The 19,151-nt window shown below is 35.6% G+C and overlaps 2 protein-coding genes across 4 annotated transcripts in view; one reads left to right on the top strand and one right to left on the bottom strand.

Moving 5' to 3' along the window:
- Nucleotides 1-1,297: 1,297 nt before the first annotated feature.
- Nucleotides 1,298-19,151, bottom strand: part of LOC106874888 (barrier-to-autointegration factor) — an 18,167-nt gene continuing 313 nt past the window's right edge. Inside the window, exons 1-3 of one of the 3 annotated variants that reach the window (XM_089359349.1) lie at nt 16,828-16,961; nt 3,702-3,833; nt 1,298-1,557 (exon numbers count right to left, since the gene is read on the bottom strand). In XM_089359349.1, coding sequence (XP_089215475.1) covers nt 1,411-1,557; nt 3,702-3,824 — 270 coding nt within the window. In that variant the 5' untranslated portion in view covers nt 3,825-3,833; nt 16,828-16,961 and the 3' untranslated portion in view covers nt 1,298-1,410. Of the gene's footprint in view, nt 1,558-3,701; nt 3,834-6,385; nt 6,522-16,827; nt 16,962-19,151 lie in introns of those variants that run through there. The other 2 variants (XM_014922796.3, XM_014922797.3) reach the window with 2 other exon arrangements.
- LOC106874886 (uncharacterized) lies at nt 7,509-10,686 on the top strand. Its single transcript, XM_014922795.3, has 2 exons — nt 7,509-7,808; nt 9,181-10,686. The coding sequence occupies exons 1-2, from the start codon at nt 7,799-7,801 to the stop codon at nt 9,582-9,584; spliced, it is 414 nt and encodes a 137-aa protein (XP_014778281.1). The 5' UTR covers nt 7,509-7,798; the 3' UTR covers nt 9,585-10,686.

Here is a 19,151-nt window from a genome sequence, read left to right on the forward strand (position 1 = left end):
AAATCCTCAAGAATTGTGGTTACAGTGGTTGTGCATTCAGCGAACAACTTCCCAGGATTAAATAATGCAAATATTACTTGGCACTGGCTATATTTAAAAACAGCCTTGCTTTTGAGCATCGTCCCTTCTCTAATGTTATCGATTTCAAGATAGTAAGTGTTAATGAAGGAACAATGAGAACAAACGCTGGATATGTGGTAGATAGGTTTGAATGATGGACGTTAAATGATGATGATGACGAAGAGGTGAATCAGATGAATACAGAAGTCATAAATGTAATTGCTTTTGGATAAGAAATAAATCCAGGTGGGAATGGTTTCAATGGAAAAAATTAAAAGATAGATAATTGATGTGAATTACATACATAAGCTACCACCAAGCATGGTTGTGTGGTTCAGCTGCATCCTTTGCAAGCATATGGGTTTGGGTTCAGTCCTACTGCAAGACATTTTGGCTGTCTTCTACTACAGCCCTAGGCTGGCCAATGCTTTGTAAGTAAATTTGATATTATGCACGTCTTAAAAGTAGTGATTTGGCATAATAGACTGATAGAATGACTATCAGACTTTAAGAGCAGGTGTGATTTGTTCAACAAAACTCTTCAAACAGTTGCCACAATATAGTTGCAGCCCAATGACTGAAACAAGTAAAAGGATAATATTAGCAAAACACTTTGTTTTCATGTTGTCCCAATCCATGCACTGGGAAAAATAAGTTGTACATGTAATTCAAAGGGCCAGCTTTGCCATATTTTATCATGCTGAATCTCCCAGAGAACTATGTTAAGGGCATGTATGTCAGTGGAGTGCTCAGCCACTTGCATGTTCCACTGGTCAGATCAACTGGAACCCTTGTCATCGTAACAGATGGAGTACCAGTTTAAGGACAGCTAAAAGTACATACTGCCATAATTTATCAAATCCTCATCAATAACAAGATTAGGATGTAGAGATTGACTTGACTGTATTTGCTTGGCCATTAGTTATCTGGAAAATGAGAGACAATAAGATAGGATTTCCCCACAATCTGTTGAAGTTGTTTCCTTGGTTAACTTATGACAAGAGGTGAGATGTACGCTCTTTGTGGTAGCCTCAAAATCTCTAGTTAGCAGGAGGCGAGGAGGCACGTGTGAATCCTTCAGCTGCTCACAATGCTCTGTGATGATTTAGAGAAAAGAGGAATTCTATATGAAAGTGAAATTATTTAAAAGCAATACGTTTCACAAAATTCTCATGAAGTCAGCTTTTGATTTTACTTTCATAAATACAAGATTAAAGAACTTTTAAAAGGCAAACAATTTTAATAATAAATAGACTTTATTAAAGCGTTTATATATGAAAGTGAAATGAATTACTTAAAAATCTATTATCTGGGTTTTTTTCTAACAAAACATAAAATGAAAACTTTTCTTCACAGATAATTGTCACACCATGTCTTCAGACAATTAAAGCAATCTCCTCCCTGCTTTGAATTGGCATTAATTGTCTCTGTGATCCAGTCTTTAAACAATTCTTCATCTTTGTTTAGAAGAAGAAACTGACCCAAAACATTATAGGCCTGAATAAAAAGAAGAGAAAATATTAAATTAGAAAATTTTGCAACATTTCTAATACATGTTTGTTATTAACAAGAAAATGGTTCTAGGTAAATTCCACTGTGGTAAATTTCACCATGGAAAATTCCACCCATGGACAGACTTCCAATATAAGCTGCTCCCTCTAATAATCACCATGGTCAGTTTCTTTAGACAATTGGTCAATACCTATGTTATTTAATCTGTCTGTCTCTCAAGTTCTGAGAGGGAGAGAGTCTGAAGGTGAGATGGAAAACAATCTTTATAATCTACTTGAATTGAGATGAGATTACTTTAATGTACTCCCATTGAGCAAGAATCTATGAAAAACACTCACCACAGAATTTCAAAAATTTAATTTGGAATAAAGAAAAGATTAAATTTTTGTACACACTGTATTCACTATGTATTTCTTCATATGATTGTTCCTTAATTATTTTTTCATCATCGTTTAACGTCCACTTTCCATGCTAGCATGGGTTGGACGATTTGACTGAGAACTGGTGAAACCAGATGGCTACACCAGGCTCCAATCTGATTTGGCAAAGTTTCTACAGCTGGATGCCCTTCCTAATGCCAACCACTCAGAGAGTGTAGTGGGTGCTTTTACATGTCATCCGCACGAAAGCCAGTCAGGTGGTACTGGCAACGGCCGCGCTCAAAATGGTGTATTTTATGTGCCACCCACACAAGGGCCAGTCCAGGGGCACTGGCAACGATCGCGCTCGAAAGTCCTTTCTTTGTATTTATTCACATTATTGATACTTGTAATGCATTCTTCTTTTATTTTCATAATATCATAACTCATATAATACAACAATGATGATGATAATAACAACAATAATAATGATAACTTCACCTATGGTGGGTTATACCGTGGTGGAATTTACCTGATGGAATTTACCGTTCACCATGAAAATAGTTCCTAAATATCTCTGCTGCAGTTTTTTTCCAATCATTCAGAGATAAGAAAATAGACAGCAATCCTGGTTAACAAGTATGTAACATTTGTATGTATGCTATTCACCAATTAATAGATCCAAGTTAGTACATAAGCAGGGTTATGGTCAAATTCTACGTACGTAAGTTCATGTACTGTCTAATTTAATTGTATTTATACTGACTTGAACAGTTTTCTGTATACACGCTGACCAAATACTTCAGCAGAGTAAATTAAGTTTTTATAAATGATTATATCTCTTACCTAGAACATGGTTCTATTATTTTATCTTTATTTTTAGTTGTTATTATTTTGTTCTTCTGAAAGCAATGAGCTGGCAGATTTGTTAGCATGCTAGACAAAATGATTTGTGGTATTTTGCCCATCGCTGCATTGTGTTTAAATTCTGCTGAGGGTCAACTTTGCCTTTCATCCTTTCGGGGTAAATAAATTAAGTACCAGTGAAACACTGGGGTCGATATAATTGACTAGCCCAAGTTTAAGGCCTTGTGCCTCCAGCAGGAAGGATAATTTAGTTCTTCCAATGGGCGGTGAGATGGCAAAAATCATTAAGGATGTTTCTTCCAACACTTCATGCTCTGAGTTCAAATTCCGCCAAGATCAACTTTGCTTGTCAACCTTTCAGGGTTGATAATAATTTACCAGTCAAGTACTGAGGTCAATCCCATGACCAAACCAGAACAGTCTTCTCTCTTCCGCACAATTTTTCTCAGTACATTAGCACTTTGTCATACTTGTATATTGACACTGCACAATCAACAGAACACAGTATTTTCATTCCTCTCTAGTCTTTGCATTCCCTGTGTATTCACTACTTCTCACGACCATGTTTGTGTAGAAGCATTTAATACAATAGACCTTTCACTCAGAGAGAGAGAGAGAGAGAGAGAGACTTTTTGATGTTAACAGAGGTAATAGCCCTCTGAACAATATGCTTACTTTAACCAACCACTGTTATGCAACGAGAAGAATGTTGTGCCACCAGCACTGGAGAGGTTAGCTGCCAGCAACAAACTGATCCCTCTATACAGTATCAGTTTTTAAACCAGTGTTAAGGGAACTAAAAGCCTGACAGTATGAAGGAAGGGAAGGCTTATTCTATTTTATTTTCATCACAAATTAAATATTCAACTAATATTTTTGGAAAATAGATATTATATACCAAACCTTTTCATAGCCCTTTTCAATCAGTCTGTCTCCTAAAGTATTGCCAATTCCAGCCAACTGCTTAACAGATTTATCACCCATAGGCTCATCAACAAAATTTCGGAACTTCTGTGTAGTTGACATGATTTATACCTAAGAAAGAAAAGTGAGAAATGGTATGGAGAAATAGTTGAAAATATTGGTTTCAAGTTTTGGCAGAAGTAATTTTAGCAACGAAATGTTGCTAAACATCCTGCTTGGTAAACTAATGATTCTGACTACTTGCCACCTTAATCCTTGAAAATATTGTCCAATAAATATAAGCTTTCCATCATTGTTTTTTGTTTTTTTTTGCTTTCTTTTGTCATTACATTAAGGCCCGTTTGTTGATGTATGTGGGTAGCTTCATGCCAGAATGAATGCAAAGTAAAAAGAAAAAACAAAAACTAAATTATTACTTTCCAGCTGTTATATATATCTCTTTTACTTGTTTCAGTCATTTGACTGCAGCCATGCTGGACCACCACCTTTAGTCGAGCAAATCGACCCCAGGACTTATTCTTTGGAAGCCTTTTACTTATTCTATCGGTCTCTTTTGCCGAACCGCTAAGTTACAGGGACATAAACACACCACCATCAGTTGTCAAGCAATGTTGGGGGGACAAACACATACACACACAAACATATATATATATATATATATATATATATATACACATATATATACGACAGGCTTCTTTCAGTTTCCATCTACCAAATCCACTCACAAGGCTTTGGTCGGCCCGAGGCTATAGCAGAAGACACTTTCCCAAGGTGCCACGCAGTGGGACTGAACCCCACTTAAATGACATTTTTGATTGTATATTCAACTTGTGTTTATTATATAAATAACTCTGTTGGCCTTGTATCTATAATGTGTTGTATAATAAACATGTATCATCAATCAATGCCCATTGTCTGAACTTCCTCTTTCCTATTCTTATTCTAGCCATCACATACACACAAAGAGAAATGGTAGTTTCACTGCAACATTTAAATCTATTACACTATTTTTCTTTTGTTTCTTAGCTCCGGAGAGGCGTCTCGGAACATTCGGGATGTGAATGTTCCGAGGCCTCTCCCCACCTCACCCCCGTTCGCAAGCGCACGTTTTTTTCTTCATATTCGTTCGCAGCAAGTTGTTTTACACCTATTAGAATATTTTATTTTTCATTTCCCACCGGGTCAAACCCTTTAGTTTGACCCAGAAATGTTTTGACATTTTTGTCCGAATCATAATCTCCGTATTTTTCCGCATATTTTGAAAAAAACAAAAAATTCTGAAAAAAGTTTAATATGAAGGAAATGGGGGTGGGGGTGGTAATTTAGAAATGTCGATTTTGGCCAATTTTTTTTTGCAGATTCGTATTCCCCGTACCGAAAAGTGGGGTTTATGTCGAAAATAAAAAAATTTTTTTTTTAAAGAGCGTCTTGCCAAAAATTGATAAAAAATAAGCAATATCATGACAAATCAACTACTGTAATGTAAAATGCTAGATGTACATTAACCCCATGCCATATCACGGTTTATCGTTTAAGCTAACGTCGATTCCTCCGTGGTGTTGCTTTGCATCAATAAAAAATATATACAAATTATTAAAAAAATATAGAGTACAGTAGTTTCTACTAGGCGGATTTTCACCTATCGAGGGGTGTTATGGAATGTAAAACCCGCGATAGTCGAGGGATTACTGTACTCTGCTTAAATGACCGGTTAATAGTTATAACAGTGACAAATGTAAAACAGACTGCCCTATTCCTATACTTACTTTGTACCTAGCACCTTTGGTCAATATAAAGTTTGAGATCCGTGACTACATCTTTTTCGTTCATCTACTTAGTCTTTATTGACTAAGTTTACTCAGCTTACAGAATAGTTTTCATCCAGTATAAATATTTAGCTGGATGAAAATCACTAATTATTTTGGTTAGTGCCATGGCCTTTGCATGTCTTTATGTATAGAAAAATACAAGAACTGTTTATTGATTTCGAAAAACAAAGACAAACAATGAATAAAAACACTAAAACACAACTCTTGCGTCATTTTCCAAACATGAATGAAAACACGAGATTTCTGCAAAAGTGAAAGAAAAAGGCAAAAACTTGAAAGGTTACACTGAAGATTTTAGCCACCAAACTATAATTTAGCCATTATTTATAACAATGATGTTATTATTGCTGTTCAGCCCACAGATCCCTGAATGAAGAAACCTAATGATCAAAAGTGTTTAGGTACCATAACCATTCCGTTATTACTCCCCTCCCCGTCAGATATTGCGTATTTAGGACTACGTCATACAGTTTTTGAAGGCACTTCTGGACAATAAGAATATATATAAATATATCATCTAGGTTTCACTACGGAAAACAAAGTTACAGTAGATGGTTGTGACGGTTACAATAATTCTAAGACTGAATTACCGTATTTTATTAGGTAAAAACTTAATGAATTAAAAAAGAAAGTCGCGAATGCTTAGTATATATAAATAGCGCGTAAAACGTTGAATGTAATCAGAATAGCTTTTCTATAGTTACTGTAAACTCTGGTAAATAACTTACAGTTGCGATTAGAGAAGGTATAAAGTGGGATACATTGGTGTTATTCAATAATAAAATAACTTATTTATCGCAAGAATTCGTTTTAAATCAAAGCTGTAAGACTTACCGCCAAATTTCTTTCTCGTACAAAAACTAGTTGTTTCAAGGGAAGATAACTTGCGAATACTTAAATACTTGGAACTCTCGCTTGGAAAAAGGCTTTTTGTTTGAGAGTCCTAATTGAGCAGAAGACGTCTATAAATACTTGAAAGTGACTGAGACACATATGAATTCATATGTGTCTCAGTCACGAAACAATTATTTATCGCGTCATATTCACTTAGTTATTTCCGCATTTAGTCGAACAAAACAAACTTCTCTATATATTTATGGGGGGCTTTAAATATATAGAGAAGTTTGTTTTGTTCGACTAAATGCGGAAATAACTAAGTGAATATGACGCGATAAATAATTGTTTCGTGACTGAGACACATATGAATTATGTCTCATCTATGTAATAGTATATCTCCTACACAAGATAGCATTAAGACTGAATGCCTAAATCAATATGAAAGAAATATAAATGCTTTGAATTGGTTTTTTTCAAACAAAATAGGGATGGCGAAGTGTACCGGAGTAGATTCAGTGGCTTTCATTTTTTGTTCAGAGAAGCAGACACTGTCAATGTGAGATTAGGAAGAAAGAACAAAAACAAAGCAAAATGAAGATAATATATTGTGTTAGCGACATAACATTTGCCCATCATCAACAAGTGATTTTGTAGGTGCGGTCTAGAATGTCTACATGTGTAGTAGTAAGCATGTTCTAGATATCTAAAGCTGTAAGGGTACACTTGAACTTTGTAGGGGATGAGCAACAGGTCATAGCTAAATATTTGCTGTCTCCGAAGCTGAAACTTAGGTCTATTGAAATTTTGTAAGTGTGTATCCAAGAAAAGGATAACATGTTTTACTGATTTCATCCATCTAAAAAATGTAAACAAATATTTACGCGCGCGCACCCATTCATACACTCGCATGCATATGTTTATACATGCATAGATGTATATAAATAGGTATGCGTATGTATGAGTATATGGACAATTCCACGCAAAAGGAGACAAAACTAAAAAATTATAATAAAACTGTGCTCCCATGATTTGTCTATTATTACGTTACCCGTAAGCCAATTGAATTTTAAAATGTTTTTTAAAATTTCTGTGGGACTATTATCATGTGACTACGGCAGCCATCTTGGATCTAGTCGAACTTATGACAATTTGACTGCCAGTATAAAGGGGAGGAATCCAGTTCCATCCTAGAGAAAAATAAGCTTACCGTCTTGCAAAGATGTATTTTACGGAAGAACTAGATTAAACCTATAGTTTGGCAGTGTTATTTTTTTGGAAGATCATCTTGCTTGTCAGCGAAAACAGAATTTGCTGTGGCCATTAGAATTTGTTGCGTCAGTTACGTTTTGGCATTATAAGTTTAGTCTTCAAAATCCTGACAAATAATTTCTTTAAAACAATGCAACCATTATGACATGCAGTAAGTGGGGGATTTTATTCTTATACACAATACTTTTCTTGAATATTAATGAGTATCTTGTAACAGTGAAACACAACTGATGCAGCAATAGGTATGTTGCATCAGTTACATAAGTGTTTTGTGAGGTTGCACCTATATTTTAGCACCGGGTAAAAAAAACGTATGAAGCAACTACTTTTTATTGTTGCATTAAATACAAGATACTCCTAGTTTATTTCATTATCACATTCCAGCATTTGGTATTGCTGGTTAGTGACAGACCACATGAAATCTTAACCATGCTGACATGCTGTGTCAGTTACATTGGTTGTATAGATTTTAAGTATGGCAAGATGAAAGCCCCTGCAAGCACCATATTTCAACAAATGTTTGCTTTTTTATATCTGACTATAATTAATAATTTTGAAGCTTGATAAGGACAGTTTTCAATGTAACTGACATAACATTTCTAACATTTGTAGGTCTGGGAAAATAATGTTACATGTTCATGCTCCACATATGATATTGTTCCCATGCACTCTCAGTAAGGGGGCCAGTGAAAATTGTCAGTATTTTCACATTAGTGTGTACACAGAGTACACAGACTCCCGTCCTTGAAAAATGCTGATTTTTTTCAGACTTAAGTGTTAAATTATATTGTTTGGCGACTTATTGAAACCCTAAAACTCATTCCTGTGATGTTTAAACGGTTTCTTATGTAAATATTACTTTACCTACTAAGCAGACCTAGGGTCATTTACTTTAACCTGACGCCACCAGCCAAATATAAATATAGCTTTAGGGTCAGCTAAGAAACATCTTTTGGAAAGCAAAAATATCGACTTTTTTAATTTTGTTTTGTATTTGGAAAAAAATTACATTGGTTCTTGGTCGCTTCCCCCAAAAGAGTACTTTGTATACTAATGTGAAAATTAATGAAATAAATGATTGGCCCCTAAGAACACCTGCTTATAATATGCATACAAATTCAGGACTCTATATCCTAATGGTATGTGTGATGTACCTTCAAGTTATGCTTAAAAAAGCCAGGAAATGTTTTCTGTCTCTTGGAATCAAGTATTATGAACTCCAAACCATGAATAACTTAGCCCCTAAGAACAGCTGCAAATATAATTTACATATCCAATTTCACCAAAAACACCAAAATTTGAACAACTTCATAGTACAGAAAAACTGACAAGCACACTAAATGTTTTAGGGAAAGGATTACAAAATTCATCCTTATACATGTACCTTCTAAAGGCCAGTAACCTGAAATACTTTAGTTGAGTAGAGTACAGGTATGGTTATAAAAGATACATGTACAAGGACTAAGTATTCTGTTTACCTCTTTTTCCTGAGCATTAATTTGTACTAATTTCTCACACTTTAGATTCTAAAATGTCACCAAAATCGGACAGGGAGCGCATGAAAAAATACAGACAGAGAATGGATGAAGAAAAACAACTTGAAGTTAGAAAGAAAAATGCTGAACAGCAAAAAAAGTCAAGGGCGAAATGGAGTTCTGGACGGAAGGAAAAAGAAGCAGAGAAAAGCAAACTTAGAATGAGAGCCAGCAGAAAAAGAGCTAAACAAATACAGGGAGTGCTGTCAGATATGCCAAATAACAGTGACACTGAAGAGGCATTTCGCAATAAACGATCACTGTCCAGGGCTGTGCACCATGTACAGAAATTGCTGCCTAAATCTCCCAAAAAGAAAACAGCTGTTGTTAAAGTGATTAGAACAAAGTCATGTGGACTTCATGCATGCCAGTGGACCCAATACTACTTTTAATTGGCCTACCACAATAGACAGATGCAGCATACTGCTTGAAGATGTACTTGGCAAACTAGGAGCAGACTTTTGTCTTGTGCCTGCTGGGACTAGAAACTACCACATCAGCCCAGACACTGTCCATTCTATCAACAAAACTTTCAGCTGTTACATTGCATTAAAACATTAAGCTTAACATCCAATGCATGTGCAGCACACATTTTGAATACATGGTGTGTGTTTTTACCTTTTGGTCAATTCCTTGTGTTCCTGATTGATTAAAATAATGTGGAATACTAATTGGTTTCAGTATTACATCAGTTATACATTTCCAGGTGGACATGTTGCATCAGCTACATATACCTGTTGTGTCAGTTACATTTTACCAAAGGCATTACAACATGTATTAAACAATAGTGTTGGATATGAAAGCATGTATGACATCCATACCACATCAGGTTTCTTTTGATATAAAAATTGTTTGCACATGTAAATTTTCTGCACAGGGTTTATAGCATAAGTACCACCAAGTAAGGCGTCATGTCTTTTTCCGTTGTGAAAAAATCCCAAATTTTATTTAATTTGCTTTATAGGAAGGACTGTTTTAATGAAGTTGTGTCTTGCCCCTACCTTCGAAACAGGGGACAACTAATGAAGGGAATGTTCTTTATGTTGCCTGTTCCGTTTCTCTGTTTGTTTCTTTCGTTGTTAAAAAAAAAGTTCGTTTTCTATGTTTTTGTTTTTTATGTTCTTGTTTCTCATTTTGTTGGTCTCTGGTAGATGAACAGGGGTGCAAATTACTTAAGCCAAGTAAAATGTGTGAGGCCTTTCAACAGCATTTTGCCTGACTGTGCGGGATGAGTGGTGAGCGAGAACGCAGGGTGGACTTCAGTGCCTGCCTGCACAGCCTACCACGACTCTCGACAAGAGAGGAGAGTGCTGCGAAGGTGCCATCACGGCGGTAGAAGTGCGGGACGTGATGGCAGAATGTTTGAGGGACAAATCGCCGGGTCTGGATGGTCTACCCTACGTGGGTTCTGAACGAGCATCAGTATCACTGGAACTATATGTCACTATAGTTATAGCATAGGATTCCATTAAATAAAAATACAAATTTAAAAAAGCTGCATTGTTGTCTCCAATACAAATTTAAGATCAATTTTGTAATTAAGATCTAAATATTCTAGTCGTGTATTTCCGGAAGGGAAATAACTCCTATGATAATCTCAAAGAGTTGTTGCCTGATGTTTGTGACTGTCTAACCGAATTTGAACCGACGAAGGAGTCCAGATCTACGATAAATCACAACCGACCATCTTAAATATGAAATGAAAGATATATCTAATCAAATATTCTAGTAAAAGGTAAATTATATCTCACTCCTTTACTATCTCGAATATCTTGTGCCCCACAGTAACAATGAATAATATTCCCACCACACAAAAATAATAAAGCTTTACTACAATAAGCTGTCATTATTGATGGCACATGGTCAGCTAGTATATTATAGATAATGAAATCTTTCACATCATATAAGAAAACTGTTTGGCATGTGTCTTGGCACCTATTTTTTATGTGCTAGCTCCCTCTGACTTTAGAACCTGACCATGCTTTTAATTTCAGCACCAGGTGCACATGCATGCTCTTCATCTATTCTCAAAGTGGCCCCCTCCCGGTGGGCACTGGTGCCTAAGGGAGCGGTAGAGAAAAAGGAGGCATTGGCAGTCAATTGGGGGATGCTATTGTATACAAAGTTATATAATATTATATTAAATATCAAATGATTTGTAGTATATATAAATTAGTAATATATAAAATATTTATTTATACCTAAAAATAGGGGTGGGGGTGCTGAGGGTATTATGTGGCCATGAGGGGGGGGGGGCAGTGGCCCCAAAAGTTTGAGAACTTCTGATCTATATTATGTTGCAACATTGATTTTTGGAGATGCAACATTATGTTTGCATGCTAGATCTGTTTTGTTTGGTTGTTGGGTTAATTTTGTCATTTCTGGAATTGCTGGAATCATCTAACCCAGTCAGGCGGTACTGGCAATGGCCACGCTCAAATGGTATTTTTTACATGCCACCTGCACAGGAGCCAGTAAGGCAACACTGGTAACGATCACGCTCTTTATGTGCCACTGGCACGGAAGCCAGTCAGCTGCTCTGGCAACGATCACGTTCGGATGGTGCTCTTAGTGCTCCGCTGGTATGGGTGCCAGTCATCTAATTTGATTAGATGTAGTTGGGAAGCAAGCTTCTTACCACACAACCAAATACTACATATCTTTGCTTCTCAACCACATGGTTCTGGGTTTAGTTCCACTGTGTGGCACCTTGGACAATTTTCTACAAGTATAGTCTTGGGCCAACCAAAGCCTTGTGAGTGCATTGAGTAGATGGAAACTGCAAAAAGCCTGTCATGAGCATGTGTGTGTGTGTATTTGTTCCCCACCACTGCTTGACAACTTGGTGTTTGTTTGCGTCCCCAATACTTGGCTGTTCAGCAAAAGAGAGATCAATAGAACAAGTTGTTGTTGTTGGCACTTTGTCGCTTGTGACAACGAGGGTTCCAGTTGATCCGATCAACGGAACAATCTGCTCATGAAATTAACGTGCAAGTGGCTGAGCACTCCACAGACACGTGTACCCTTAACGTAGTTCTCGGGGGATATTCAGTGTGACACAGTGTGACAAGGCTGACCCCTTTGAATTACAGACACAACAGAAACAGGAAGTAAGAGTGGGAGAAAGTTGTGGTGAAAGAGTACAGCAGGGTTCGCCACCATCCCCTGCCGGAGCCTCGTGGAGCTTTAGGTGTTTCCGCTCAATAAACACTCACAATGCTCGGTCTGGGAATCGAAACCGAGATCCTATGACCGCGAGTCCGCTGCCCTAACCACTGGGCCATTGCATCTCCACTATCAATAGAACAAGTACCAGGATGAAAACAACAGCAACAACAACAAAAAGTCTTGGAGTCAATTTGTTCAACTAAAATTCTTCAAATTTGTGCCCCAGCATGGCCACAGTCTAATGACTGAAACAAATAAAAAGATAAAAGATAAATCTGTTTAGTCAAGCTAACCTGGGACTAACCAAAAAAAAGAACAATCCTGTCAAGGGTTTTATTTCTTGGTGTAAAGAGCAGGCAATATTTTATATTTGTATAGTTCTAGACAAATTGCCCAAGGTGCCACACAGTGGGACTGAACCAGGAAGTATGTAGTTGGAAAGCAAACTTTTTCCCACACAGCTACACAGGCAACATCTTATATTTTTTTAGTCAGGTGAGAAGAATCTAGAGGTGTAGCTAGAGTATGTTTCACCTGGGTAGCTCTTGAGTTTGAAGTCCATCTCCGACCCCTGGGCACCCACAGGCTATACAAGCTTACAAAGCGGATGCAAAAAGTGCTATCCCCCCACCCCACACACAATAAAAGCTTTGTCTGGGGTGGACCCTCCATGTGACACTCTGTCCTGTTAAGCTACTGGAAAGATCATGTCTGAGATTCTTTTACAAGGCTTCTGAGATTGGTGGGAACAGCACTGGATTAACCATAAACCAAACTAAGCACCTGATTTGAGCATCAAGGGAAGTAGTCTCCTTTTGAAGCCACATTCTTTTATCCAGCTTCATTTTCATTAATGGAAGCTTTCTTGGAACTCCTTTTTTGGGATAGAAAGCAACTGCCTTACCATATACTCTTGGATTTCCTTGATGTCTTGAAATCTTTCAAGTGGAATTTGATTTTTGCCTTGGTTTTGGGGTCATAACCATGGACTCCTAAGTCATCTGTTTTGACCATTTTCAAAAAGTTTTTGTCTTCCTGGACACAAAATGAAGGATATCTTGTGCAGCTGAAACTCAATTTTCTTTTTGAGATGACCACACTTTACACACTTTACTTCCAAGTGCTGCTATAACCAATGGAAGTGAGTGAAAATGTTATAACTTAGTGTGTAGGTGCGACAGAGTTCAAGGGTCAATCTGTGCCAAGTGGCTTCACTCTGTGTACTTTAGCTCCATTACCATAGCAACAGTCTTAATACTTTTTGATTGGATCTCGTATATACATACATACATACACACACACACACGTACATACATACATACATACATACAAACATACACACATACATACAAACATACATACATACATATATATGGAACAAAGAGACAATGTGAAATTTTGCATTAAACTTTGGGATCTTTGCTACAGAGACATTGAGCATGCTCTGCTAAGCTTATGGTGATGAGGCAATGGGTCGGAATGTTTCGATTGGCACAGGCACTTTAAAAGTGGAAGAACATTCCTGGAAGACAATGAGCATTCAGAATATTTTATTCTTTACAAACAATACACAATACTCTCCTATATATATATATATTATTATTTATATGTTCATATATATATATGTATATATATATATATATATATATATATATATATATATATATATATATACTCTCTGAGTGGTTGGCGTTAGGAAGGGCATCCAGCTGTAGAAACTCTGCCAGATCAGATTGGAGCCTGGTGTAACCATCCGGTTTCACCAGTCCTCAATCAAATCATCCGACCCATGCTAGCATGGAAAGCGGACGTTAAACGATGATGATGATGATATATATATATATATATATATATATATATATATATACATGCATACATACTTACACATATATATGTCTTTGCATCTGCAGGCTTAACTTCAATTAAATCAAAGATTTTGAAACATAAAATGAGATAGTCTGTCCACATTGTTCAAATGGCAGATGAACATACAACCAAACAACTGTTTTATGGTGAGCTTGCAGAGCGGAAACGCAATTTGTGTAAACCTTAAAAGAGGTTTAAGGATGGCATAAGGACAACCATGAAGTCACTTGGAATGGATCCAAAGGCCATAGGACTGCTTGCTTCAGATTAAGCTGGATGGTGAACAAAAGTGTGCAGTGGAGTGAAGGCATTTGAGGAGGCCAGAATAACACATGCAAGACTCAAGTGAGGTGTTAAGAAGAATGTTGCGATTGAGAAGGTGAATCTCAGTGACCTTTTTGTGCGCACAGTTTGTGACAGACCATGCCTTCCTTTTGCTGGGCTCAAATCTCATTTGAGGACCCATGAAAAACGAACCCCCACCAACTACTCTACCTATATATTTGTGCACACCTTTCAATGCTGCATATGCCATAAGGTCTGCAATTCTAATGGAGGTCTCAAAAGACATTTTAAGATCCACAAAGGTCAGAACTTAACTGCAGGTCTTGGTGGTCCAAATCAGATGTGCAATCTATGTGGGTGTCTTTTCAGAACATTGTCTGGTTTAAAAATCCACATCTGAACCATGATGGTTCTAAAGTGTAGGTACAGGAGGTGATCAGACTCTGCATAAGGAGTAGGTAACCACCATATATATGTGTACACACAAACACACACACACACACACACATGTATGTGTGTGTATACATGTATGTAATATATACACATATATATATTAAAGCAGTGAGCCGGCAGAAACGTTAGCACGCCAGGCAAAATGCTTAGCGGTATTTTGTCTGTCTTTATGTTCTGAGTTCAAATTCTGCCAAGGTCAACTTTGTCTTTCATCCTTTCGAAGTTGATAAATTTCAGGGCCAACTGGCCCCCTCCCACAAAATTTCGGACTTTGTGCCTAAAGTAGAAAAGATATACGTATATATATATATATATATATATATATATATATATATATATATATATATATATATATGTGTATATATGTATGTATGTTTGTATATAAATGTATATATATATATATATATATATATATATATATACATACACACTAATGAGTTTGTCCCATTCCCACTTTTAATTTAGCAGATATATATAAAAAAATAATATATATGGTTTAACTTTAAACATATCCTGATGTATAATTTTCAGGTTCAGAGAATGATTAGTGTGTATTAAAGCGTAAGGCTTTGAATGTTATAAATTATAGGGATTTTGAGATGTTTATGATATGCAGTGTTAGCAAGAGATATTAATCTGTAAAGCCTGCAGTCATAATTATAAAAAAGAACAAAAAAGAGATTCTTTTCATGATGGCTGATGCTTTGTATAATGCGTGGGAGGGTAATGCATATGTTTATGTATGCAGATACATGTATTCATATTGTGTGTGCATGTGTGTGTGTGAAAGAAGAGATAGATAGATAGATGGATAGAGAGAGAGGTGTGAGAAAGAGGAAGGGAGTGTGCCAATGTTATGAAAGAAAGGTTATAAAGAAAATTAAAGGAAATTAATTTATTAAGATATTCAATGCACAAAAAATAAACCAAAAAAAAAAGGAAATGGAACTTGCACTATTAACACTTCGTAATTACTGGCATATTTTTAAAAATATATAATTCTTGATATTATGTAACAATGTGAAAATTTAGTGCATTGTTTTCAAACAAACTGATCTATATATTAAATATATATTGACCTGTGTCAGTCATGCAACAAAAAAGTTTGTCTTCATTGAATTAAATCTACGAAAACAGTTTATTTTAAGTTTCAAATGCCTTTGGAAAGGGCATGAACAATGCAAATTCCCAATTTCTCTCACAAAAAAAAAAAAAAAAAAATAACAAGAACAAAAAAATGAAATAAATGGTATTTTGTACGTGCTTTGTCAAAAGAAAGGAATATTAATAGAATATACTCAAACTGATCTTTATCGAATCTCATACAGTAAATAATTTAATTCAATAAGATTTTTTTTTATATGTGAAATAATTCTGTAGAAACAGCTGATATATGTGAATAGATAGATTTTTCTGGACAATTGTTTTCATTTTGGGGAATTACTAGAAAGAGATATCATTTGATTGCTATCGGTATAAGTGTGGGAGTTTCTGCTTGCTTATTGGTCTTAGGTACGTTAATAAATCTTCATAAACATTCATACATTTTCATGTCATTAGCTGCTAAATTTTCTAACAAGATAAAAACTAAAAAACAAAAAAAAAAAATAGAAGGAAGCTATTTTCCCTCATTTGCACAAATGAGCTGTAAAAAAAATAATAAAATTAAAAAAAACTCCCCTAAACCCTAAACATTCAAAATTACTCAATAACACACTAAAAGCAGAGCTGTGGTACTTTTGACATTTCTGTATTATGAAACATGTGATAACAGCAATTTATTTTCAATCACTCATGTAATCAATTGGTATGAAAAGCATTATATTGATCACCAAAAATAACAATAGCTAATATTGAACTTACAAGTGCATAGACCAATATTTCCAATTTTTATTGTTTCTAGTTTAATAAAGAAGTGTTTTTTTTTTTTAAAGTATTTTCAATTTGTTGATTTCACGTCATATTCGTCTCACCATTGCCGTTATTAATCTCCTTCTGCTAATGCTGCTTGCTATGGTTGCTATTACTACTACTGCAGCTACTGCCGTTGCTGCTGCTGCTGCTGCTGCTGCTGCTGCAAGGTGGTGATGTTGTTACTAACGATGACGACAATGATGGCTGATATTGATTGAATGTAATGCTGACCTATTTCATAAAGGTTTTTTCTAATAAGGAGAATGAAATATTCTAAGAAAGGAATAAAAGAGGGCAATGTTCTGAAGCATTGTTGAAACAAAAAAAAAAATGGAAATGGAAAATGAAAAAAAAAAAGAAGAAAAAGGAAATAAACAAAGAAGAAAGAAGGAAAAGAAAAAAACACAGCAAGAAGGAAAAGGAAAACAACAACAAAGAAAAAATAATAACAGAAAAACTCAAAGCTAATATTTGAGGAGGAAAGGAAAATTTTGACTAATGCAATAACAATAATAATAATAATAATAATAAGAAGAAGAAGAATAATAATGATTTAATTTATTTGCCACCAGGCCAAGGATGGGTGGGGGGACAATGCAAAACAGACATAAAGTGTTGGGGTTTACATATGAAATGATAAAATAAATAAAGAAAGAAAGAAAGAAAGAGAAAGTATACACGGCATGCAATGAAAAGGAAAGAAAATGATAGTGATGTAGTCCTCCTGATACCAGATGACCTCTAGGGATAACTGAGAAACCTCCCTGTCCAAGATCTCCCTGAACACCATGGACAAGTGCCCTCTCCGATTTCCTTTCTCCGACGCATAGCTCTAATAATAATAATAATTATAATAATAATAATAATATTAATAATGAAAGATGGCTAAGTAACAATAAAGGATTTCCATAAAAGATTGGAAAGAATGAAAAAAAAAATAAACAAAGTAAAGGAAATCTCAGAATATGTAGGATAAAATTATTGGAGACAAGGATTAAGAGTGTAAGAGAAAATTAATCAAGGCAGAAAAGAATTCATTCATTGATTATTAAATTATGCCAGATCTACATAATTGCTCCCCCAAATTCATCATAATGGTAGAAATTATTTCATCAGACTAAATTTTTCGAAAACATAGTTTATATAAATACATACATACATACATGTACACACACATATACACACACACACACGCACACACACATATTTATATATATACACACACACATAAACATACATACACACACACAAACACACACACACATATATACACATACACACACATGCACACCTACATACATATATGTATGTATATACATATATATATTTAAACAGTAACACCAAGAGCAAGAATATTTTTGAACAAAACAATTGTTTAACTTACAAACACATTTTCCCATAGCTTGTATATATATATATATATATATATATATATATATATATACACAAACACACACACATACATATATACTACATATATACATACACACACATATATACATACATGCATGTATATATACACATGCATACATAATATATTTGTGCACACAGACATTATATCTATTCATCTCTCTATCTATCTATCTACCTACCTATGTATCTCCCTATTTCTTTTTCTCATTCATTCTGTCTTTCTCTCCGTCTCTCACTTTCTCTCTCCTCTCTCATCCTCTCTGTGTTTTTCTCTCTAACTCCACATCTATCTATCTATCTATCTGTATATGTGTGTGTGTATGTGTGTTTGTGTTTGTGTGTGTGTGTGTGTGTATAAATATATATTCGGAGATGTATTCTTCACACTTTTTCTCTTCTTTGTAACAAAGTTAGCTTTTCCTCTTCATCCTCCATTCTATGAGCAGTCAATATCTGTCTCTTCATCTTCATCATCACTACTATCAAACTATTCCTACTGCAGCAGTGGCAGAAACAGCAGCAACAGCAGCAGCAACAACAGCAGCATCTGCTGCAAAGGGAAGCTGTCAAACATATTTAATACTTACACAGACTTCGGATAGTGCTTTCAGCACATATGTGCACTACACACGCGAGCTAATACATGTGTACATGCACACACACACACACACACACAAACACACACACATACACACATAAGCATACTAAGACACACATACACACACAGGTGTGCACACAGATGCACTTTCTCGCAATCGCATAAACACCTCAGATAACAAGAAAACAGCAGCAGTCGATTCGCCATCAGCAGCAGCAGCAACGGCGGCGGCGGCAGCAAAACAGCAGCAACAGTGGTAGCG

Source organism: Octopus bimaculoides, chromosome 11 (assembly GCF_046866305.1).
Source record: "Octopus bimaculoides isolate indiv1 chromosome 11, ASM4686630v1, whole genome shotgun sequence".
Lineage (NCBI taxonomy): Eukaryota > Metazoa > Mollusca > Cephalopoda > Octopoda > Octopodidae > Octopus > Octopus bimaculoides.